A 24,447-nucleotide genomic window follows, 5' to 3' on the forward strand; every position below is an offset into this window, starting at 1 on the left:
TGATGCTACATCATGCAGACCGCGCAGTTGACGATAGCGAAGGAAGCCACGTAAACCCATTATTCGTGTACTACAGTGATGAAGAAACAGGAGAAGATTGTTGGATATTTTATTGGCTGGTCGATTGTGATATACTTTTTGGTTATTAAACGAAATTTGGTGAACTGTGATGATTTTCCTTCACTGTTATCATCGAACGCATCGATAGGTATCTATTGTTAGATGGTGCAGAAATAAGAAACCGACGACTTTCTTTATCAGCAATCAAACAGCGAGTGTTCAAACTGTATTTTTCACCGATAAACTGCATTCAACATCTATTACAAGAGGCGCAACACTACGTTGAACAACTTTTTGTTATTTAAACTGAGATGTTTACTTCAATACTAGTACATTGCAAAGAAAAGGCAAATTCCATAAAAAGCATACAAAATCACTCCCCACAGTCATCTACCTACTAATTTAAATAAACACTTAATTTTGATGTTTTCGTGCGGTTCACTAGCAATCATCCTAGATCGAGAATATCTTGGAGAGCAGTACGAGCGAACGCTGGATGAGACGAAAATACTCGTCGAAAAGTTAATTCGCGAAAATCTGAAAAATGGTGGATTAATTGTTAAGTATTTCTCATGGGCAAGTATAAACTTGAGACGAGGTAAATAAGAGACCCTTTGTTCGATAGCAATTCGGTGCAAACCCGCGCGTATAACGCTCTGATTTACATCCTGCGGCCATATTAGACTTTTCCGCAGTAATATCCGTATCGAATTGCGACAACACTTGGGCCATCTATCAGGCTGCGGTCCAGGAGCGGTTAGTAATGCTCAGCGTCACTGATTCCGACTGTCCTCGGCTGCCATCGAACAATGCAATCATGGTACATGTGCAATGACACGAATGCGAAATTGCGAATACTCTTTCTGAACCACTCGTTGAGGATTGCAGATTCCGCGCAGTGACGGGACAGCCACCGCTTTCGAGGAAATTTCCCAAATTATCCTGGATATGAAGAGCTCGAGGGCAATAGATTGGCGCACAGCCACGCTATTGTACGACGAGGTTTTCGGTATGCCAGTCATCCCAATACGAGATACCGATTAGCCCCTTACTACTTTTATCAAACTAACTTGCTACAGATTACGACATCAGTCGATGTATATTGTCCCTGTTAGAGGATCGTGAAGGTATGCGTTCGTTATCGCTAACGGAATTCAAAATTCACTCTCCAATGCAATCCTGGGAAAAGCGGAAAGAAATTCGGCGGACGTTGCTCAGCATACCAACAGCGTACACTGGTATGGATCACAGTTTACCATCCAATCTATAGCGTAGCTGCTGCTCTACAGTACGCATCCTCAACTCGAATTATATCTAATCCAGCTCACGGTTTAACACAATCATTTAGGGAGAAACTTTGTCGCTATCGTAAGCACGGCAACGCTCGCTTTACTAATGGAAATCTCGAAGGTTATTAATTGTGTCGATCCTTTCAGTCCTAGTCGCTTAAGGAGCTGTTTAACATGTGATGTATGTATTGCAGGACTTGAAGCTAGTGAATCCTTCGTCGCAGTGGCTATATCTATTGCCGGCATCCGACAGTAACGTTGCCAACTTATCGTCATCTTCGGCAATCATTAACGAAGGCGATAATGTAGCTTTCGTGTACAATACAGAACACAAGAGTAAAAACTGTACCGTAGGTTGTAAAACGCCAATGCTGGGTGTTTATAATGGACAACAAAACCTCCTATCATCGTTTCCAGGTGAACATACTGTGTTACATAGAATCCTTTCTGGTACACTTCATACGCAGCTTGTCGAAGTTGATACGCGAAGAGCAGGTTGTGTTCGGACAAATTTCGGACGAAGAGTGGGAAATTATTCGGCCCAGCAAAGTGGAGAGGAAAAAGAAGATGCTCCAGATGATACAGGTTGAGATTTATAACCAATAGATGTGCATACCACATAGTTGTTTAAGCTAACTCCTTGTGCTAATGCGGAAACGTAACGTATTTCTTTCTGTGTTGTTGCATATTTCATTGCATGGTGGCTAACAGTCAACCATTACGGGTCATGATGAGTGTAACAAGTGCTCCAAATGGCAGGTTCAATCAGCTGAAACTTGGGGCTACATCTATAGAACGGATTATGCTGCAGGTGACAGAAAACCACCACCTACATGTTCACTTCATCCATCACATGTTGGTTGTAGGTCGATGAATTGATCCTTTGTTGGTTCAACCACGAAAATCCATCAAAAACAAAATTTGTTTGCTTCGTTTGTTTTGTTCTTATGTTAAAACGGAACACATCAAGTCAATCAGCTGAAATGAAACACATTCACTCAATAAATCTTCCACAGAAAGTGCATCAAATAGAGCACGCAAAAGGTACACCATGCTAGACACCGGGTATTGGTCCCCGCAAGATGGTTTCGTGCTGAACGATGCTCTCTTCCCGCACACACGCTTCGGATTCCGCGGTAGCCAACTAATCTTTTACAGTTATCATGTAGGTAGCCAATCCCCATGCCAGGAGCCATCGCATCTAGCCATGATCGCGATAATAGAAACACAATTCCTTATCACCTGTCACCAGAATCCTCCCTGGCAGTTTGTCTCCTATAACGAATCGGGATCCCCGGTCATCACTGGTGGCGTGATTTACGATGTGCTGTCTGAGCTATCGCGCAAACTTAACTTCACCTACACGCTCGTAATCACGCAGGGAGCTAGTGAACAGAATGGGTCGCTTATCGACGATAACTCCACGGTGAGTGACGAAGGATGCTGTTTTGGTTATTAGCCGCCTTCGATTTTTCATGAAATGCTTTTGCCTTTTGCAGACCCTTTACGAAACAAACGGCTTGACGTCGGACATCCCGCAAGAGATCTACAGCACGCTGGTTAACAACAAGGTAGGTAGATATGCTTCTTACCTACTGTTTCAACAGCATGTATCCTCTTTTCGCTAGATATTGCTGGCAGCCATTGGAACAACGGTTACCGAGAAACGGAAAAAGTACATCAGTTTTACGGATCCGATTAGCATTCAGACGTACAGCTTTGTAATATCTCGACCTCGGTAAGGTGTGAACAGTGTGGTTCACGTAAGGTTGACCAAAAATGAGTGTTTTATCCAGTGTTTGATTTTTTTTCTTCTTGAAATATTTCTCTCCATTTGGCTATTCATTGATAGTGAGTTGAGCCGTGTCCTGCTGTTTCTCTCTCCATTCGGTTCGGACGTAAGTTGATTTTTTTTTTGTATAGCAAGGAGGAAGCATGTTATACCATGGCGGTGGCACATTATTTTCTATTGTTTGATATGCGGCTGCATTCGATATTGTTAGACGTGGTTGTGCCTGACGGCCGCCGTAGCTGTAATGGGCCCCATACTATACGTAATAAATCGTCTCAGTCCGTACTATGAAACACACGGCAAGCCCTCGAATACCGGACTGGGAAAGGTGAACAACTGTTTTTGGTACATCTATGGAGCACTGCTGCAACAAGGTAGCGCGCGGAACCTTAAACAAATACACAGCCACACACACACATTACCACATTGAAGGTTATTTGAACCAACGATGCTTGTTCGAGCACCACCAGTGGTGGTTTTAGGGGGGGTTAAATATTTCTAAATTGAGCGGTTTGGATGGAATGTGCAAGAAACATAAACACATGATCGATGAAAATATAATCATCGACAATGAAAAAGAAATGCCCTCTACCTACACCCTCCTAAATAGCTTAATAGCGAAAAATGTACCGCAAAAAAAAAGAAAGGATGTGCAAAGGAATGTAATAACCCCTTCTCTTTGATCTGTTTCAGTTTCTGGCACATTCCATCGGTTAATTAACCGCTGAAATTTCCAATACTTAACTACCCTAAAACGGTTGAGATTTTGATATTTGTTTTTTTTTAATCGCTCGTGGGTATGGTTTACGCTCATTTCAGGAGGTCTTTACCTGCCTTACGCTGATAGCGGAAGAATCATTATCGGCACCTGGTGGCTGGGTGCGTATAGGAGGAGCAGTTAGCTGCTGCAGCCACGACGATATTACGTTCCGTTCGTTTCCCTCTCCGCTCTATTTCAGTTGTGCTGGTGATTGTGACTACCTACTGTGGTAACCTGGTTGCGTTTCTGACGTTCCCAAAGATCGACATCCCGGTCAACAGGATTATGCAGCTGCTGCGCAACGAACGCGGCATGACGTGGAGCATCAGGAAGGGCACTTTCCTCGAAGAGGTGTTGATGGTAAGGCAACATTACCGGCAACAGCTACAGCTACATTTGGCAAACCGAATGTCATTCCCCTCCCCGGTCTGGACACAGGAATCGGACGAGAATAAATATATAGAGCTATACCGTGGCAGTCAGGTCATAACCGAGTTGACGGACGAACTGGTGCGACGTATTGAGGCGGGGCAGCACGTTCACATCGACTGGCGTAATAATCTCAAGTACCTGATAAAGAAACAGTTTTTGGCGACGGATCGGTGCGACTTCGCACTCAGCACGGACGAGTTCCTGGACGAGCAGATCGCGCTAGTGATGCCGAAAGACAGCCCCTACCTGGAGCTGGTAAACGACGAGATCCGGCGGATGCACCAGTTCGGTTTCATCCAGCGCTGGATTAGCCAGTACCTACCTTCGAAGGACCGGTGCAGTGGCACAAGCAACAAAGCGATGGACGTACAAAATCACACAGTCAACAGCTCGGACATGGCCGGCTCCTACTGGATCCTGCTTCTCGGTTTTTCCAGTGGATTGATTATTTTTATTGGCGAGTTCGCAATCCACTGGTACCGGCAGCGCCGGCTGGCGAAGGCAGTCGTCACTAGCTACAGCAGTTAAGGTAAGCGAAGAAACGAGTCGCAGTTTGTGTTGAGTTTGATTTTTAAGATTTCGATTTTAAATGTCATATGCATTATTTGTATTCATCAAGCAGTAAAGCACAAGTACATACAGGATCGGATTTACTTGTCTTTCATATAATGGCAAATAAACACAACTCCTTAGTGTCCTCCTTCAAACCAACAGTATTGTGCCTTTCCGACTTTCAACGGCCTCAAGGACAGCGAGGATAACAAGATCAGCATATCAAGCAAGATTTCGGTTGCTGCCAAGGGCGACCTCAATTGAAGACGATTGGGAAAGGTGTTTGCTATGCTATTGCCATCCTTATCACAACGGTCCCCCTCCCCCCTCCCCCCTCTTCCCATCCCCCCTCCCCCCTTCATCTACTATTAAACGTTCCCCCCTCTTCTCACCTGCCCCTTCTTCCCGTGAGACCTGTAATCACTCACGAGCGCCTCCAGGAATACTAGTTTGTTGATCCTAGCTAGCTGCACACTTAACTCGTAATTAACCTAACTACCTACCTATCTACCTACCTACCTACCGGAGTGACTATATATAGCCGGCTGGGTTGCGGAGGAGAAGAAGGATGGGGTGAGCTCGGCAGCGTTCTGGCGCTTCCGGATCTGCAGCCTCTGGTGCGGATGGTGCGGCTGGTACGGCAAGTATTCGCTGTCCGGGTTCAGTGTCGGTAGTGGGTGCTTATAGTTAACCAGGATGTCACCCTCGAGGTAACGATTGCCCGCCGGTAGATCCTGCTCACCTTCCGCCACGATGCCACCATGTTCGTAGCCCGCGTCCCCACGGCCCCCGGGTGCCCTGTGACGGTAGCGGAGGTACGGTTGCTGAGCAATCTGCAGGTGCTGCTGCTGCTGCTGTTGCTGCTGTTGCTGCAGCTGCTGCCGCTGGCGCAATCGCTCCGACATTCGATGATCCAGGATGAGGTAGGATTTCGTCGTCGTACCCCCGTGATGCTCCGGCAAACGGTTGTAACCGCTGGCACCATTATTTAGGATGACCGGCGCTATGTAGGACAACTGCTGCGGTTGCTGCTGCTGCTGCTGGATGTCCGGTAGCTGTCCGTGGTAGTTGCTGTTGGCGTCCGGCGTCAGCTGGCGGTGCCGCTGGTGGTAGTACTGTGGCTGATTGTAGCTATGGTATGGCCGCGGGAAGACCACCGATCGTAGCGGTGCCGCCGCTGCCGCTTCACCCGTCGTCACAATGTACCCATGCGGTAGCTCATGAACGTTCGTCGGTTTGTACACTTGATAGGCGGAAGTTTCCGGAGCGGAATAGTATCCACCATACTCCGCAGCACCCGGTGTGCCGTTCCCTTCATCACCACTAGCAGCGTACGCTTTGTAGGAGGCAACGATCGGACCACCGGATGGTACAACAACGTCAGAATAGAACGCTTGGTACAGCTGATCTCTGCCGAAGTTAAGGGACAGATTTCGGCCACCGGACACATCGTGCTCCTCGTTTTGCCCTCGGTGCTTCTGGTACAGGGCGGGTGTGCCGTGGTGTGCCGGCTGCTGGTGGTGGTGGTGGTGGTGGTGCGCCTTAGACGTTCTCGTCGCTTTCGCAAGTTTGTTCGCCTTCTCGTAGATCTGCAGCGTTTGCCGGATCGTGTTGACCTCACGGTGGAACTGCTCGATCGGGCTATAGCCGTACGTTCGCACCAACTCTTCATGGTGCTGCTGCTGCTGCTGATGCTCGTGACCGCGACCCTCCTGGCCCTTGGACGGCAGGTACGTGCGCGACGGTGTCGTGGAGTAGCTCGTATCACCCCAGGACGCCGCCGGTGTCGACGATTTGATGTTAAAGTACTCGGCGTAGATGGGATGCGGTGCCGGTTTGCCCGCTACCGGACCGGCCACCACATCCGGCCGCACCTCCGGTGCTATCTTGTGCAGTTTCGTCGACACCGGTACGGTTGGTGTCGTCGTTGGTACTGCTGGCGGCAGTGACACGGTTGTCGGCGGCGGCCGTCCTGCAAGTGCCGGAACGGTGGGCTTTCCTCGCAGTCGCTTGTTGGCGGCTGGTTTGCGGAGTGGCACCGTAACTCCCGCCCCAACGCCGCCATACAGCTCGATCATCGGTACGAACGACTTGAGTACCGCCTTCTGGATCTCGACCGGTGACGAGACCGCACCCTTCTGGCGGTCTTTGTATTTCATTGCATTCGCACTAGTCTTTGCTTCCTTTGCCTCATGTTTTTGCTGCTGCTCCTCCTGCTGCTGCTGCTGCTGCTGCTGCTGCTTCTCCTGCTCGCTCTTAACTGGTTCGGTTGGCTTCAGGATGAAGAAGTTTGGCGGTGGTGGCAGAATGATACCGGGCACTAGCGGTCCCGGTGGTACCGGGTTCGTGTAGTTGCTCTTGTACTCGAACGAGTACGGTGGCGGATAGTAGAGCGACGGATCGTCATCCTCATCGCGCCCTCCTACCGTCAGATTTTGCTGGACGTCGTCCGGCAGGCCCAGCGGGGGCAGCTTCAGGAACGGGTTCGAGTAAGTGCGATTTTCGCTGAGGGGGGGCGGGTGAACCGGTGCCGGGTACTGGAGTCCGTTGTGCTGGCCAGTATGATTGAGCGCCGCTGGCCGGGCAAGTATATTCTGCCCGCCGAAATCTTCTGGCCGTATGACCGGGAACGCTTTGTTGGTGAAGAGAAACGCCGACTCGTTAGTAAACGGATTAAATGCCGCTGCCTGATGACTTCGGATAAACTCAATCGGTCCGTTCTCTCGGAGCTGTACGGGAAAGGGAGGCGGTACCGATGGATTGAGCGGTATCTGGACCTGCCGGTCCGGTGCCCGGTAATCATCGATCGGCTTCCAGGCACCGCCGTCTGACAACGACGACGATGACGACGACGACGATCGGTTGCTACTGGCTCTGCCATCAGCGTTGAAGTTGATCGAGCCGCCCTTCAGCACGAGCAGATGGTCTTCGGCCAGCCAAATCTCCTCCGGCTGCAGCCCGCCATAGTTCTGCTCGTCGTCCAGCGGCACCTCCTCGTTGCGCCTGTAGCTTAGCACGCCAAAGCGCTGCGGTCGTTGCTGGAACAGCTCGCGATGGATCAGCCCGTACTTACCCTCGGCCACCTGGTCGGCCAGCGTTTTGGCCGCGTCCGGACCGGGCTTACCGGCCATATCCGGCCGGGCGGTACTACCCTTGCCTTCACCGGCCCCGGACGTGAGCAGTGTTAGGGCCGCGTCCGCTTCACCCGTCGCACCCTGCACCACGTCCACCTGCACCACATCGTAGTATTTGAGCTGCAGCTGTGATTGCGACGGATTGGATTGTTTTGGCGACTGCTGTGGTGGCAAATCCAACGGAGGGTCGATTGCGTTCGACCGCTCGGCCACCACCACCCCATTAGTCCGACGTACGGTGCGCTGTTGTGGGGGAGGTCTACCGGACAAAAACGCGAGACAGAAACGAGTGATTAGTTTAGGATGTTGGTTATCTTTCGCCCCACGGGGGTTACCGTACCTTTCCCGGACTCCCTGTGTCAGTATAGAGGCGGCGCACGGTGCCAGACATAGTAACTGCAGGATGCAAGCCAAACTAGCGAGACGCCGCCTGAGATGCATCTGATGATGGAAGATGGAAAGACGGAAGAAAGGGGCATATAAAGATTGTAAATAATAGAGCCTACGGACAGAATTTTAGCGTAAAGTTTGAGAACATCGAGAAGCCGAGCACGAAACGTGGAAGAAGGGTGGCTGCTGCAGCGTTTCGGTTCTTGAACACGAATTTGCTGGGTGCACTTTCTAGGTGAAGTCGAAATCATTCAACCACAGCAATAGTATCGAAGTATGATGAAAGCGACACCAACAAGCAAAACTCACGCACGCACGTATACACACACACACACACACACACACACACTTATAAGAAAGGAAAAGTTGCTTTATGGAAAAAGAATTAGCAGTATTTTATTGTTTTAAAATTTGTTGTAACGCATAAATCAGAAAAGCTTCTTTTACCGTTTTTTTTATTTACAAATGCAAGAACGGTCGAGCTGTATGTTTGCTTCATTTATTAAAGCGTTGCCTGTTTGTTAAACACCGTTAAAATACATTATCGGTTATGGAAAAAGGATCAATTAGCATTTTAGTGTTGTGTGTGACGAAGATATCCGAAGAGCAAGGTTGACTCCGTGTGCCGAGACAGGGCATTCTCACAAAGCGCCAGGAGCTCAAAGCGGGGCAACTACGTAAGCGAACCACACCTGCCGCAGCAAGTACCTTGGGGTTTTGTGCTTGAAGATCGTTGGTTAAAAATTAATCGGTAGAGAGCGACTTCATTTAATTTCGTTACCCTCTCTATCGCGGATCGCCGTTGCTGTTGAAGCTGCTGTGCTAGGGGGTCTCTAAATCCCCAACACCGGCGCACACTCACACATCGCAGCGCTATATTGGTGCGCCTCGCATAAGCCACCGCACTACAGCGTTCGCGTTGTTCGCATCGTACAAATCGCTAGTCACGGCAACCGTTACGCCTGGGACATGGAGAGACCTTGTTGTTGTTGTTGTTGTTGCTAATGGAGTATTGAGCCCTGACACTGGCGGATTCAACCGTCTCGTTCGAATATATATTATATAATCGCACCCCGTCCGTCATAACATCACATCACCCATAGTCAAACCGAAACCAAACAGCAAGTAGGGCACTGCTGCTGGCGAGATACACAATCTCATCATGGTGGCAAAGTGGCTGAGTCTGTGTCTCCTAGCAACCGGCGTGGTGGTGGAATGCAAAGTAATGAAGTAAATGTGAAATAGCCAAAAAACATGATCAGGGGTGGGGGGCTCGCTCGATTGGCTCGAAGCAACAGTCGAGCACACAGCACAGGCTGGGCTTAATCGGCAGGATATTTGATGTTTTTTTTTTTTTTGGAAGATCGAAGAGTCATGTTCAACTACTTCCGCATCTCACGGGCACTCACACCATCAACGCATGTGCGTTGTATAGCGACATTGTTGTATTTTTATGCAAAGCCCGTTTCAGCTAGCAATCTTTTTGAGAGTCATCCAGAGTTTTTTTTTTCCTGTAGGCACTATTATTTACACAAATGGTGCTCGTTGGAATAACTACCACAATGATGAAACCATTTGATGTCTCTTCACAATTTGCACAAATTGTTACCAAATCCCTAACATATGGTCAAACACAGCTACAGATAAACTCAACAATTGTATCGAGCATTTCTCAAAAAACTATTTTTCATGTAAGTTCCTTTCAATCCTTTGAACCAAACCGTATCCTTCTACCATGATCAACTTTGTTTTCGCACAGCTTCCTTGCACGTGCTTTAGCAAGCACCGTTTTGTTTCAAGATCCCTTTTTGGCCCAGGGTTTGCTGGCTTGATGCTGCGACCCCAAAGATGCTTGTCCGTCGTGTTTTTTACTTTTTTATATATATAAATCAGGGCTGTTGAGAGCTGTTCAAATTTGGAAATACGGTTAGTCTGGCGCGAGTGGAAAAAAAAGTCCTTTCCATCTCCACAAATCATCGGAATGGAATTCTTCTGAACACGCATACCACGGGGTAATGGTGCCCTGGTATTCCCCCCCTCTCCTATTCGCGTACCGTTTTTTACGCACAGTATTTCAGCTCGGCAAAGCTACACATAGCGACAGCCTGTGCCGGGATTCCAAACTCCAAAAAGCTAAACAAAGGACAATAGGGTTCTGGATGACTGGTGCCTTTCGGTGTTGCGTAAAACGTACAGCAACCTTCGTTGCGCCGTCGTGTCCACCCGAAAACCATAACCAGAAACCAGCGAAATCAAAATGCTCATGCTGTACGTCACATGAAACGATTGCGATTTCTAGAGAGCATATAGGCACCACAACGGCACCACACGCTAGCTACCTGCTAGCTTTCGGTTCGATTTTACGTTTGCTGGCGGCCGTTCGTCCGTAGCACAAGAAACCCTGCGCCCACTCGCCCATTTGGGAAGGTGGTGAACTCACAGGTTGAGTTATTTTTTTTTTGCTTTTTGTTTTGTTGAGTTGTACTGAGGCAATTGAGGCTGGACCGAAACAGTTCCCGAGGTTAGAAATGTCAATAGATCAGCAATGCGCGCCGACCAGCTGCGCTAAGTAGTGCGCTCGTGTTCGTAGTGGTGGTGGCCATACCATTCTAAGGTGGCTAAGGGATCAAGCCAACGGGGGTGGGGGCGTGAATTCCGAGAGGGGGGTGAAAAAAAAAAAACTTCAAGTCTTGCCCTCGACTCTCGACACCCACCACGAGCCACACCCTTCTTGGTAGTTAATCACGCCGAGGCACGGTTGCAAAGCCGTGCGGTTCGGGGACGCATCCGATCGGTTGGGTTGGGTTGGGTTGGGCCGCATCCTGCCCTGCCCTGCCCTGCCCTGCCACAGTCAGCGCTCAGGGCTGCCCATTGGTGGGAGAAACGGCGTATTTAGGCGTCGCGTCGGGCGCACGGAGGCTGCGAAACACGAAACAGCGCCTGGCCATGGGCGCTGGCACGCCGCTTTCAGCCTGACTTCAGTTCGGTGCTCTACTACTACTACTACTGTTACTACTACTACTACTACTACTACTAGTACAAGCTGCCATGGGTCTCCCGGAGCGGTTTAGGAGAAAGGGAAAATGGAACACACCCCAAGACCACCCATTTTAGCTAGGCGCAGACCTTGAGACTGTCGGCTGACGGCGCGCACGCATTCAGGCGAGCTGCTGCTGCTGCTGCTGCTGCTGCTGCTGAATGTGAATGTCAGCTGGCCGTGTGCCGTCGCTACTAGTTATGCTATCCGAGGCGAAGGTCCGAATTCCGTCATAAGGCGAAGCGAATGGTCTTGTGTATGTGTGTATGAGAAAGAAGAAGAAGAAGAAGAAGAAGAAGAAGAAGAAGAAAAGAGAGACCAATGCCTGGGGTAGGTAGGACGTAGGTTAGGGTAAGGTAGCGCCCGCGCTAGCCAACCCGTTTAGCTGCTGCTGCTGCTGCTGCTGCACCAGTTACGCCGCCCGATCGCGCTGGTGTGCTGTTACCGTTACTCCACCCCGTTGCAGCTGCGTGTTCACGACCGGTCGAGCACACGCTGCACAGCTACCACCCTTTTATTAACCCTTTTTCTTGTTGCTGTTGTTGTATAATCTCGTACACATAAAGCATTCAGATTTCGCATTCGAACGGTGCAGCGAGCTGCCGTTCATCGGTGCTAGCGAGCTGCCTATTTGGTCCGCCGGCGCAGTCTGGCGGCAGTCCGTGGACCGCAAAAGAGAATGGTAATGGTGGTGCTGGTAATGGTAGAAGCCAGGCGCCAACTGCAGCCATCCAAACAATGCACCAACCGAACCAAGTACTAGCAGTTGGCTATCTGGTTGTTAATTTTGGAGGGCGGTGGCAGCAGTGCAGAATGATTTTATTTGGAAATTAATATTTCGTGTTCGGGATGGAAAGAGAGGGATGGAAACCCCTTATTGGGATAAACAGAAGAAGCAAATGAGAGGGATGTGGAAAAGGTCGCTAGGACTGGGAGCAAAACGGTGTAACCGGTAACGGCATCGTTAACGCGAGTGATGATTAAAAGTAAAACCGAAAAACCACGCACATCACACACGTTCACACGTTCCTCACGCTTACGTTTTGCGGCGTTCGCCGCCGCCACCCGTTGAAGTCACCCGCAAAACGCCCGAACCGAAACCGAGAGAAAGCGAAACCATTTCGACTTCGACGATGTGGAAAAGAGGAGGAATTATGCAACCTTCGAACACGAGCAAGCATCATCATCATCATCATCATCGGTACGCGGCGTTTGATTCCTTTCTTCGATCATCCTGCCGCCCATTCACCCTGCTTCCACGCATCAGCGATGCGTCTGCGTCGCATGCTTGCTTGCTAGTGACTCGTGCGCTCTGATTGTGATAAACAATTACGCCATTTTTGTTTTGTGCCTTCTCTTCGCGCGGAGGAGCGCGTGGTCTTTTTTGTTTTTTGTTCAGTGGGTGGCTTGTGGCGCGCCTTGTAGGCCTTAGGATTTTCGAGAGAAAACAGGTTAAGGGGAGTAGTGGCTTGGTGGGGGGTGGGGGGGTGGTGGTTGGGTGTCGAAGCGGGGGTTAATGGCATTGATGCAGGTGGTTTACTGACAAGAAATGGCGTTTGCTGCTCACGGAAAGCATGGTGATCATGCTGCCTCTAGGTTTAGTGAGGGAGCGATCTGTTGTTTAGACGTTACATCGGTGTGCACGCATGCAGTTGTGTAAGTGTATATGAGAGAGCGAAAGATAGAGAGAGAGAGAGGATGGAGAGAGAGATGGGTGTAAGGGCGAGATGAAGCACCACATGCATGACACATTCCGCAAACCGATCTCCCCCCCCCCCTTCTCTTCTTCTTCTTCACCACCTCCTCCTCTGGCTAGTTTCCTACCTCCTGCGCAATATACTAACCGTTTAGTTGATCGTTGATCGTGGGCGTGTTTCACGTTGATAGTAGTAGCCAGTAGTAAATAATAATACTGATGATGATGGTGTTGACGATAAGGGCGGCGTATGACGGCTACGGCTGTGACTGTGTGGCTGACTGAGGAGCGGCGCAATCGTTGTGGAGGTTGTCGGTTTGGTTTGCGATTCTAGCGAGCTACAGCTAGCGAACGGGTAATTAGCTCCTTGAATCAGTTGGCAAGGGCTATGAGGCTGAAGCCCGCTAACTGGCGATCACCCAACTAAGTAGCGCTGGAACCGGCGAGTCCCGAGTCGAAGGTGCAAGCGCCTGTTCCCCCCCAACGGCCTATGCACACACACACAGTGCTCACACATACACACATATATACACAACACACGCTCGCGCGCAATCACGAAGAGGCACACAAACACGCCCCTGCACACACACACACACACACGCACGCACACTCAGCTATTTAAATACACAAACACACTGCACTAAGACGCACTACTCCGATAGCACATAAGCATTCACTCTAGCAACCGAACGTTGCTGTGCAATGGAGTGCGAAACCGTCGATCAGCGACCGTTGGCTGTTGCGCCCAGACTCCTGGGCGAACTATTGCTTCTCCGTCCCGTTGTGGCGCAGCCCGTCACTGCTGGCACTGTGCTGGATAAGTTATGTTGGAGGCTTTGCACGGCTGGATCGACGATTGGATGATCTGTAGTCCGCGGGGGGTGCATGCCCCCATTTTTGCGTATGTCCTTTCTGCCTTCCTTCCGGCCACTGCAAAGCTAGCGAGTAGACTAGAACACGTTCAGATTCGATCCCATCTCGCCCGACCATTAGCCCAACGGCACTTTCAACGGCACATTGCTGTGGAACGATATATATATATATATATATATATATATATATATATATATATATATATATATATATATATATATATATATATATATATATATATATATATATATATATATATGATTCTGCACTACTAACTAACACACATATTATTGTATCGGTTGGACACTACTATCTGGCGTTTGTTTAAACTTGAAGCTTGAAACTTTGAACTTAAACTTTAAATAGGTTACTATAACCGCAGCCGCAGGACGTACCAATCCATGTGATTTAAATCACCTCACTGCACCGAGCTTATCGTTGCCCGTTTCCGACGAGCACGGTAGGCATAGAGCGGCTTCACCTGCACGCTGGCAACAGGCCGTTTGAGTCAGGTAGTAGTGTCGTTAGTGCACGTGGACTAGCAGCATGTCACGACGGTCATTCGCGACCGCAGCACGAATCAACTGGAGCCGAAATGAAAAGCACCTCTTTATCGCCAGCTGTACCCAAGCCTACTGAGTGAATGGCGTGAAGTTTCGCTTTCGTTGGCTCCATGATTGCGCGATCAACTCTCCCGCCCCGCATTCCGCTCCTCTCTCTCTCTCTCTCTCTCTCTCTCGCTGGGAGGATTAAACCATCAGCAGTAGCTAGGGAATATCCTCCCATCTACACACGCGCAAGAATTCACAATCCACACAAAACTAGTTCTCACACACCATACAGCGGATCCCACCACCGTTTGTTGGTTAGCCCGACCTAAAGTTTCCTCATAGCCCGTTGCCGTCGTGGCCGGTAAATGTCTCCCACCATTAGCTGCCTAGCGGTACGAAAGGCTAGTTCACCTCCAAAGACAACCATAAGCAGACCAAAACCCCTGCACGGTAACCGTGTGCAAACGTGTGCATCGACATCGGTCAATCAGCCCCACCCCGGCCTCGGCGGGAGAGAGGAAAGTTAAGTAGTGGTCGATGTAACAAATTTAGTTCGATTACCCGTTCGTTCAGTCGAGCTTACCTCGAGCGCGAACACAAGCGAATTTGTCTCATTTGTCGTAGTACGCACCATTAAACTGGCCATTATCATAACTGTACTACTGTGCATATCCTTAGCTGTCTATTGGACAATGGCGGACAAATGCATATGATCGCTTCAATACTCGTTTACCAGATTCTTCATGAAGGCCTCAGACCGCTTCTACACTACTTAAAAAGTAAAGTTTGCTTGCGATGTGAAAACTTTTCACGCAAGGCATGGAATTTCCATGCATAAAAAATATTGGTGTACTTGTCGCCGCATATCGAAAGAGCTAATTTCGAAAGAGCATACCGAAAGAGCCGATCAATGTCGATACAGTGAAACGAATAAAATATAACTTTAAATACATGAGCATACACCATTAAAAAAGGCTTGCTCTACGTTGGTCACTTGAGTTGCCGGAAAATGAATATGTAAGCGGGTCTTGTTCTTAGTCTACTAATAAACGAATGAAATTTAAAAAAGTAAAGCTTGCTCGAAGCTTGCTCCACAAACACACAACGCCGCACTGCAGTGTAGCCCGCATCGTACCCCGCCAACCAAATTGTATGCTTTAAAAAAACCTGGACAAATCTCGAACATCAGTAAAAAGCTCTGACATTCGAGATGGGTCCAATTTTGATTCTATGAAACTAAACGTAAACGGTTGAAGCTACTTGACTTAAAACAAGGAAAAAAGATCGATATTTGCATTTAGTTCCAATAAAAAAACTATAAAATAGCATATTTTTTGTTGCTGAGTAAATGTTGGCTTACATAATGGAATGGTGTGGTGGGAAACTATATTTTATTTTTACCGTGGGTTTTTACCCTTTACTTTTTCCAAACATTTTTTTTTCGTTTAGTGAATAAACATAGAACATAAACGCAATATTTCTTCACAGTGTTATTTCGCTCATTCGTCGTTTGAATCCGATTCCGATTCGTTTTCTGAGTAACTGTACTGGGCGAGAGCCTTCTTACGCTCACGTCTTCGACTTTTCGCTTGACTTTTTCCTCCTTTCTGAGGCTCAGGTGCCTGATCTATAGAATCGGATGCATCTTCATTGGACTGGGCGAGTCCAGTAATGTTCTCTTTCGTCACATCCTCTGGCCCCGCCCCGGACTCTATTAGCTGCTGTTGATTATCATGTGAAACACATGCATGACTATCAGTTGATACTTCATTCGACGACGCTTCTGAATCCTTCTTTTGCTTTTTTATCAGCTCAACGAGATGTTTATATCGCGCGATGCACTCGTCCTTCGTCTTACCAGGTACGTTGTTGGCAATTTTCTGCCATCGGTCAGTGCTGGTCGACTTCGGGTATCGTTGAATTGCAGCCTCCAGTGCCTGTTGCTGCTGCTGCGTCCAGCTGCTGGTCAACTCGCTCATACCGACCCCAGCAGAGTTTCGCGTTTTTGTTTTACTCTTCACAGCGTCAACGGCTACTTGGTTATCCATCGGTTGGTGAACCAACCGGTGCGGAGCCTCCTTCAATTTCGTCGCCATGTACGTCACTTCCTCTACATTACGATTCATCAGCTCCGCTATCAAATCCCACCGATTGCTAGTACCACCGGGATACTTCTTCACCAATCGTACGAGGTCATTTAGATCATCGTCAGTCCAGAGGCCACCAGATAGCGTGGAGGGCGGTAATTGATTAAACTCTTGCCGGGCATCTTCATCCGTCTCTAGGATACGCTGGCTGTAGGCTGCCAATTCTTCATCTGTTTTCTCAGGAACAGTAAGCTTCTTGCTACGTTTACGCAACGTACGGTTCTCCTTCTCCTTGGCTCGCTGATTCTCGAACTCCACCTGCTCTTCCAGCTCCTTTTTCTTCCTTTAGATTTCCGAATGAGGGTAAAAATATAGAAAAGAAAGAATCGTTACATGCATGCAGACACACATTTTCGTTTGCGAGTACAGTCTGTCTATCATACAGAAACTAACCGATCGCGAGCTTCTTCTTCCTGCTTTTTCTGTTGTGCGTACATCTCTATGAGAGACTTTATAACCGTTGGTGTCCCTGTAATGGAACGCCACAGACAAATTGGAATCTGAAACGGCAACGTGTTGCGGATGCTTGGCTGAGGAATTTCGTATATCAGCTCCTCTAGATGCTGATTTGTTTGCTTTTTTTTGGACAACTTTCTCAGCTTGCTTCCTACGATCTGTTCCTACAAAGGCAGACAATAAAAAAATACAGTGCATATCAATGCCAATGAAGGAATCTGCTATCAGCTATCATACTTACTGCGGTATATTTTTTCTCCAGGTATGCGGCCCAAGCTACTAAATACTGCGTGACTGTGATGACTACGAAGATGATGATTGCGCTTTCAACAATGCCCATTTTTCGGACGTGGCGGTAGTAGTACAGCGCTGACCTCCAGTTAGGCATTCCATCCTTCAGTACCTTGTCATATTTTTCCCGTTTGACTGGATCTTTCAAGATTTCATACACCGATACGAGATTCCGGAATCGGATGTTCGCATCCTCCGCGTCACTCTTGTCCGGGTGCAGAATCACGGACAGTTTGCGGAAGGCGCGTTTGATTTCCGCGGCCGAAACATCTTGGCTTATATTCATTACATGATAGAAATTGTCATTCACCTCCTCGACGAGATCGAAAATTTCCAAATCATCCGCTCCCCACCCATGTGCTGTAGTAGATCCAATCAAAAATATCGCTACCAACAGCTTTGCGAATAGAAGCTGGCGCCCCATCATAGTTAGCATGGTCCTGCTTTACCACCCCGTACTTAGTACAGGAATCCCGAAATTACCCTCACGCAGCGCACCAATTTTCTAAGAGGCTTAATCGAAATACATTTGATAAAACAAAACCTAACATTCAATGCTACACGTATCACTCCGTTGAACTTAAAGGCATGGACACAGGAAAAACGATATTCGCGAATCCGAAAACATCCTTTCTGTCAAAGACTTTGTGACGTTGGAGTGTTTTACGCCGCGTACACATCATGCACGCGTACAGAAACTGCCCAATGAGCAGTGAGAAGAATTCGGTGGAGTTGGTGTGAGCGAAAATGAAAAGTGTGAGCGAAAAGTGTGAGCGAAAAACCCTGCTCCAGCCGGCTTTAATTTTTTTCAATCAGCCTCCGAGTGATTTATCATAATTCTCTTTATCACAGGGCCAACAATTTAAAACGTAAATTTAAATATTAAGGAAGGCGGAGGGGGTTAAATTTCTACATTAGAGTTTTAGTTATGATTTAAGAAGTGTTTTTTTTTATCTCTCCTCTCCCCTTCCTAATAACTTAAATTACGTTTTAAACTTTTGGCCTTGTGAGAAAAGAATAAAAACAAATCACCAGGGGGCTGATCTATCGTTTTTACTTTCGGATGCGCTTTATAAAGATATCGGTGGAATTGAGCTACGTGCACATTCGTAGTTCATGGGTAAAACCAAGGTGTTTTCAATAGAGAGGTAGAGTGTTAGCCCGATTCTACACTGCGTAAAACATTTTTACGTAACATGGAAAGTCAATATAGCTAGGACAAATTCTTCACATTGTGTGATCCGACTTTTATTTTTCACAGGGCCTAAAAGATTAAAATAGACCACCTCCCCCCCACCCGGTGAATCACTGAGTGACCTACAAAATCACTAATTTCCATATATAAATATGTATTTAGTAAACAAACCAACAGTAAAACATACTCAAACGTAAATAAATATATTTGGGTCGGGTGGAGGGAAGGAAAAGTTACAGTTAACCAGAGAAAACAGCGATTTTTTCGGTCACTCACTAACTCACCGTAAGAGGGACGGGGGAGGAATTTTGTCAAATTTCACAAGAAATTGCACAAGAAAAAAAGGGAATAAAAAAGACACTCACGAGAGAGGGTTTTTACCGTGAAATTTAACCACCCTTTTATTTTATCCTATATTTTTACCGTTTGTTTTTATTCCGTCAAGTTACGCTGGCGAGGGATGGCTCATGATACCCCGGTGCATGGAGAGGACTCAATCGTCCAGCAGGTCCCAGGTGCGTGACCATTCGCGCCCATTGAATGCCGGCCTTCGCTTGACCTCCTCCTCCTCTTCTATCTCGTTCTCCTCTTCCTCTTCTTCCTCCTCTTCCACTTCCTCTTCCTGTTCCCCTACCCCATCTACTTCCTGTTGCTGTTCCTCTTGTTCCTCTTCGTCGATTTCTTCTTCGTCGGCTGGCTCTGGCTCCACCGGACCATCGTTGCCCTTCGCTTCTGTGGAGACCACGGAGGGTGCAACGGATGCAGGCGCTCCTGGCGATTCTGTAGCAGTTGCTGAACGCTCATCAAGACCGCTGCTAGCCCAAAAGTCTTCAGCTTCGTCCACAGGTGTGCTGCTGTTCACCTGGAAATCGCTGCTGCTCTCCGGTGCGTTCGATTCGGCGTGCTGTGGGGCACTGTCGGCGCTGGTGACCGTCTGGTCACTGGTTGGGCATTCCCCGGACGCTGCCTCCTCCTTCCCAGCCGTTTCGAGCGCATCGAGCACACCGGTACTGTCCAACAATCGCTTCACGTTTTGTATCGGCAGATCGAAGAGGAGCGTTAGCGCTAGGGCACCACCGAACAGCAGGCACACCTCGGTCCGGTTGAAGTACGTGGCCAGACTGAACGATTCGCTGCCCCGCGTCGAACCGACGAAGTAGAAGAAGACGAGGAATTGCACCAGCAGCAGCGAGTAGGACAGCTGGCCGAGCAGGATGAGCGGGCGGGAGCTGAGCAGACGGTTCGCCAGGCTGGCCTCCTCGCTGATGCAGTAGTAGATGAGCCAGCAGAGGCCGAGTGACCAGGCGAGCGGTGCGAGAGCCGCGTACTGGGCCGCACTGCCCGGCTCGTACTGGAAGTCGCTGCGCACGATGTCGAGCGGCGTCAGCAGGCACCAGAGCAGGGCGACACCGGCACCGAGCCAGCCCGCCCAGCGAATACCGCGCTCCGGCCGGGATCGGTCCGTCTCCTGCACCAGATAGCCCAGCCCGAAACCGGCCAGGTACGGTGTGATGCGGTGCAGCGTTTCGGTCGTCGAGAGGTTGAGCGTGCGGTAGAGCTGCGTCAGTCGCACACCATGGTAGACATACGGGGCCAGGCGGTCCTCGGCCGTGGCTGAGAAGCGGATCGCCGTCGACAGGCAGTGCAACAGGACGTAGGCGGCGGTGCCGTAGAAGGGACTGCGGACCAGCACGATCATCAAGAATGGGGCTAGCACGCTTAGTTGCATCTCGATCGCTAGCTGGAACGTGTGGGGTGCGCACTGCCAAAGAGTAGTAGTAGTAGTAGTAGTAGTAGTAGTGATACTAGTAGTACAAGCAGCCATCATTGGCATGGCGATAAACAAAAAAAAACAAATATCTTCATCCCCCTCCAAATTGCGTAATTTTAGGGATTACATATTTAAGCTATCAGGAAGAGAGGAGGGTAGGGTTTAGGAGGAGTGCACTAGGTACGTAGTAACACTCTTTCCTTCCTACCTCCTACCACCTCTTTAAGATGTGTTTATGTAATTAAATTTCAACGCTAAACCCCTAAAATTATGCAATTCAATAGGGATCTGGATGCTCATTTTTCTGCCACCGGCATGCGCGCGCCGCTATACCTACCGTTTCCTCGATCGGATACCAGTTCTGCACGAAGAGCAGGTTGCTCAGGTAGCGGTGCTTGCAGAGGTTCGCGTTCTTCACCACGACATCACCCCACTGGGGACCACTGCCCAGGTGTTCCCAGATCAGCGCGTAGAAACCGACGACCGGCAGCAACGGGAAGCAGAGTCTGTGCGAAAGTCCGGACAGGCGCGGGTTACAACCAGCGGTATAGCCATGATGCACTTACCTGACTAGCACCACTGTACTGACCTGAGGTACCGACCGAGTATGCGCTTGAACCAGGCGACGCGGCTACGGGCACGGTACTCGCGCAGCATGTGGTAAGCGGTAAGGAACCCGCTGACCACGAGGAACACATCCGCGTACAGCAGCAGCAGCCGCACGGATACGCTCCACGGTGCGTTCAGTGTCTCGGTGAACTCGTTCCGGTTGGTGAAGGGCTGGAAGCCGAGCGGTACGAGCCGGAGCGCAGTGAACAGCGCCAGACTGGCGACACCCTTCAGTCCATACAAACACCGAAACCGGGGATAGTGGTGCTCCTCCGGTGCATCCGGTGGTTGCCCGGTGCACAGCTGGTGGAGCGTCTGCTTCAGCGAGAACGCCATCAGCGTCTGGTGCAGGGCGTTCGTGGGCTGCCGGGCCGGATCGGGTTCGGTACCGTCACCGACCGCCGACGGTGGATCAATCTTGATGAAGATCTCGTAGTCGTTGAGCGTGGCCACCAGCGTTACCACCGCTACGAAGGTGTAGAAGCCACTGCAAAAGATGCAGAGACAGAGTAGGGAGAGAAAGAGTGTGTGTTCTAGTATTCTCACTCACTCGAAACACACAGACACACAGACGCACAGATGCACACTCACATTACCGCAATCAGCAGCCAGTTGTCCTTGAGCGGTAGCGTACGGTGGCGCGCCTGCCGCACATGGCAGTTGCCCTCCTCCAGCTCCAGGAACACCTTGACACCGGTCGAGTTGTACGGTCGGACGAAGCCCTTTACGATGCTGCCCGCATCCTCGAAGGAGCAGGCGGCCGGCAAACAGATGCCCCAGTTGATGGTCGTGAAGCGGGGCAGGAAGTGATCCGGCTAGCTCGAGGAAGAGAGAGAGAGAGAGAGAGTCATGTCATGTCATGTCGACGGATCGTCGAGCCCGGGATGCTTACATCGTTCAGGGTGCTCTTGATGAAGCCACGGCCGTGCAGCAGATGCACCGGGAGCTGCAGCTCGTCATCGTCGGCCACGACGTCGATGTGCGCCAGGCAGTACTTGCCCCGGATGCGCACCGGTTCGTCCTCCTGTACCCGCACCTTGGTCGAGATGCCGGTGCACTGGTCGTAGTCGCCGAGCTGGTGCGCGTTACCGCGCAGCATCCCGGCGCTCAGCTTCGCGCTAGCGTCGATCATCTTCAGGGCCCACAGGCGCTTCCCTCGGAGCTGCCGCTCGAAGATCTTACCCTGCCGCTGACACTCGCCACCGGCGGCAACGCGCGAATAGTCGGGCACGAACGAGGGTACGCGCAGCAGCAGCTGCTCGAAGTCCTCCGCCGAGATGGGAATGCGCTCCTTCAGCACCTTAGTCGTGGTGGTCGTTCCCGGGCTCCTCTGCTTCTTGGCGCCCGTCTCGATCGGCTGCTCGATCGGTAGCTCCTCCGCACTGAACAGCGCCGTCAGCGGGCTCTCGTTCAGCAGCTCCACTAGCAACGAGTCCTTCTTCTGCTTCTTCTTCTTCTGCTGCTGCTGCTGCTTCGGTTGGCCATTTGGTTCATTCTCATCGTCCCCATCGTCGGCGTGGGAATGCGGCCGTACGCGGATCTCTTCCTCGCTCGAGTCAGACGCGTCGAACAAGCCGCTCAGCAGCTCGGACCACGATCGCGGCGGCTCAACCGGCGGTGCCGCCTCGCCTGATTCGCCACCGAACCGGCCGCCAATCCAGCGAAGCACGCCGCTCGCCTCGAAACCGTCGACCGTCTTGGCCCGGGCCACCCGGACAAACTCGGCCACCGTCTCCAGCAGACCGGGCGTTGCCGGGTCCGGGTCCGGTTGCTCGGTTTCGGGCGCCGTTTCGCTACCGGCTACCGGTTTCGGCAAACGTTTGGTCCTTGGCGGTGCCAGCTGTACAAGTTTCCTGTCACCTTTCTTTCTTCGATCCGCTCGAACTATCTCTTCCTTCTCATCGTTATCGTCGTCGTCGTCGTCGTCATCGTTATCATCATCATCATCATCGTCTCCATCGTTATCGGCGACGGCTCCTGCTGCTGTTGCTGCCGCTGCCTTATTGTCGTCGCTCCGATGTTGGCGGACATTCGAGCCAAACCAACCATATAGGTTAAAAATACTTTTCTCCTCCTGCTGCTGCTCCTCATCCTCGTCTTCTTGCTCCTCCTCCTCCTCATCATCATCATCATCATCATCGTCCGCATCGCTGTTCTTGGTGTCCGTGGCCGATGTCCTGTGCCGTCCAGTGGCAGGAAGGCCACGCGAGCGCGCTCGTCCGAACCGCTGTTCGGCGGCCCGCCTGATAGCTCGCTGCTCCGTGGTCTCATCTTCATCATCGTCGTTATCGTCGTCGTTGTTGTCGTCATCATCATCATCATCGTCGTCGTCATCATCATCATCATCGTCGTCGGTAAAGCCTGGGCGACGGACTACGGACCACGGTTTACGGGCTGGCACCACCACCACCAGCTCCTCACCGTCGTCGGTACTGCTGGCTGGCAATGCTGGCTTCCAACGGCCACCCACCGTACTGCTGATCGGCACTCGAGAACGGCGCCCACCACCACCACCACCACCGGCCAGGTCATGGTCCGCCCCGTCGTCCGGTGTGTCGCGCAAACGGAACGCGTCGACATCCGCCACCAGCCACTGCACCGCCAGCAGACACAGGAAGACGGTGGCCAGTGGGAGCGTAAACCGCGCCATCGATTGCGTCTTTAGCCTTCTTGGCGCTCCCCCGTTGGCGCTCCCCCTTGGCGCTTTCGTTCCGTTCAGCAGGTCAGGATCTCCGTGTCCTGTTCCGTTTCACTCTTCGCGACACACACACACACACACACGCACTCCCACACTTGATCTCAGTTTCACTCACTCACACACACACACTCTCTCTTTCTCTCTCTCTCTCACACACACAGGTACACTTGCGAAGAGTGTTTGATGTGCGCTGACTGGTTGGAGTGGCAGGTTGATTGTAGATCACGGACGGACGAAAGTGCACCGTTCGGAAAGAGCGGCAAAGGATGCGTGCTGGCAGTGTGTATGGGGGTGGGGGGTGGGGGATGCCGGTTCGCTCGTCGGGACCCGGGAAACCCGGAAGTAAAACCAATGATGCAGCGGCACGTGCAGCAGCTCGCAGCAGGATCTCTGACCCTCCCTTTTTAATTCCCGTCTGTCCAGGACCAGGACCGGACCAGGTACGCCCGGGTACGCTGGTGTCGTACAACTGAGCTGGCGTGTACGCACAGGCGGCTTTCTCCGCGCGCCACGCGGCCTCACCCCCGGTCAAGGGGAGGGGAGGGGGGGGGGAAGACGGGAGCGAGAACAGGGGGAGGGGGGCGACAAAAATCTGTCTCGATCGGCGCGCGGTCGCGGTTTCGTTGGAGCCAAATATAATTTTTACACCCTCTCACCCTCAAGCTCAAGGGGAAGCTGCGCGCGAACGTGCGCGCATTTGTTAGTGTGTGTGTG

At 50.5% G+C, this 24,447-nt stretch overlaps 4 protein-coding genes across 8 annotated transcripts; 1 reads left to right on the forward strand and 3 right to left on the reverse strand.

The window, feature by feature from the left end:
• The first annotated feature begins 40 nt into the window (after nucleotides 1-40).
• LOC125959061 (ionotropic receptor 93a) lies at nucleotides 41-4,861 on the forward strand. Its single transcript, XM_049691803.1, has 18 exons — nucleotides 41-208; nucleotides 506-658; nucleotides 744-880; nucleotides 949-1,069; nucleotides 1,140-1,298; nucleotides 1,409-1,470; nucleotides 1,544-1,699; nucleotides 1,767-1,934; nucleotides 2,061-2,160; nucleotides 2,366-2,514; nucleotides 2,602-2,775; nucleotides 2,849-2,920; nucleotides 2,978-3,087; nucleotides 3,202-3,247; nucleotides 3,353-3,515; nucleotides 3,961-4,020; nucleotides 4,101-4,261; nucleotides 4,340-4,861. The coding sequence occupies exons 1-18, from the start codon at nucleotides 79-81 to the stop codon at nucleotides 4,859-4,861; spliced, it is 2,643 nt and encodes an 880-aa protein (XP_049547760.1). The 5' UTR covers nucleotides 41-78.
• A 385-nt stretch (nucleotides 4,862-5,246) lies between these two features.
• LOC125957084 (uncharacterized) lies at nucleotides 5,247-14,657 on the reverse strand. 5 transcript variants are annotated; one of them, XM_049689521.1, is made up of 4 exons: nucleotides 14,433-14,657; nucleotides 13,291-14,162; nucleotides 8,360-8,460; nucleotides 5,247-8,278 (listed from the first exon to the last, which is right to left on the reverse strand). In XM_049689521.1, exons 3-4 carry the CDS (start codon nucleotides 8,458-8,460, stop codon nucleotides 5,401-5,403), a joined length of 2,979 nt encoding a protein of 992 aa, XP_049545478.1. In that variant the 5' UTR covers nucleotides 13,291-14,162; nucleotides 14,433-14,657; the 3' UTR covers nucleotides 5,247-5,400. The 5 variants fall into 5 exon arrangements, with proteins under 5 accessions (XP_049545478.1, XP_049545486.1, XP_049545504.1 ...); XM_049689529.1 differs by having other exon boundaries at nucleotides 13,291-14,080; nucleotides 14,411-14,657; XM_049689547.1 differs by having other exon boundaries at nucleotides 13,291-14,092; nucleotides 14,411-14,657.
• A 1,384-nt stretch (nucleotides 14,658-16,041) lies between these two features.
• LOC125957222 (uncharacterized protein F54F2.9) lies at nucleotides 16,042-18,080 on the reverse strand. Its single transcript, XM_049689780.1, has 3 exons — nucleotides 17,411-18,080; nucleotides 17,107-17,333; nucleotides 16,042-16,996 (listed from the first exon to the last, which is right to left on the reverse strand). The coding sequence occupies exons 1-3, from the start codon at nucleotides 17,894-17,896 to the stop codon at nucleotides 16,066-16,068; spliced, it is 1,644 nt and encodes a 547-aa protein (XP_049545737.1). The 5' UTR covers nucleotides 17,897-18,080; the 3' UTR covers nucleotides 16,042-16,065.
• Nucleotides 18,081-19,047: 967 nt separating this feature from the next.
• LOC125957036 (uncharacterized) lies at nucleotides 19,048-24,192 on the reverse strand. Its single transcript, XM_049689402.1, has 5 exons — nucleotides 21,928-24,192; nucleotides 21,627-21,850; nucleotides 21,016-21,522; nucleotides 20,764-20,932; nucleotides 19,048-20,417 (listed from the first exon to the last, which is right to left on the reverse strand). The coding sequence occupies exons 1-5, from the start codon at nucleotides 23,683-23,685 to the stop codon at nucleotides 19,149-19,151; spliced, it is 3,927 nt and encodes a 1,308-aa protein (XP_049545359.1). The 5' UTR covers nucleotides 23,686-24,192; the 3' UTR covers nucleotides 19,048-19,148.
• Between the last annotated feature and the right edge of the window lie 255 nt (nucleotides 24,193-24,447).

This window comes from Anopheles darlingi, chromosome X, assembly GCF_943734745.1.
Source record: "Anopheles darlingi chromosome X, idAnoDarlMG_H_01, whole genome shotgun sequence".
Taxonomy (NCBI): domain Eukaryota; kingdom Metazoa; phylum Arthropoda; class Insecta; order Diptera; family Culicidae; genus Anopheles; species Anopheles darlingi.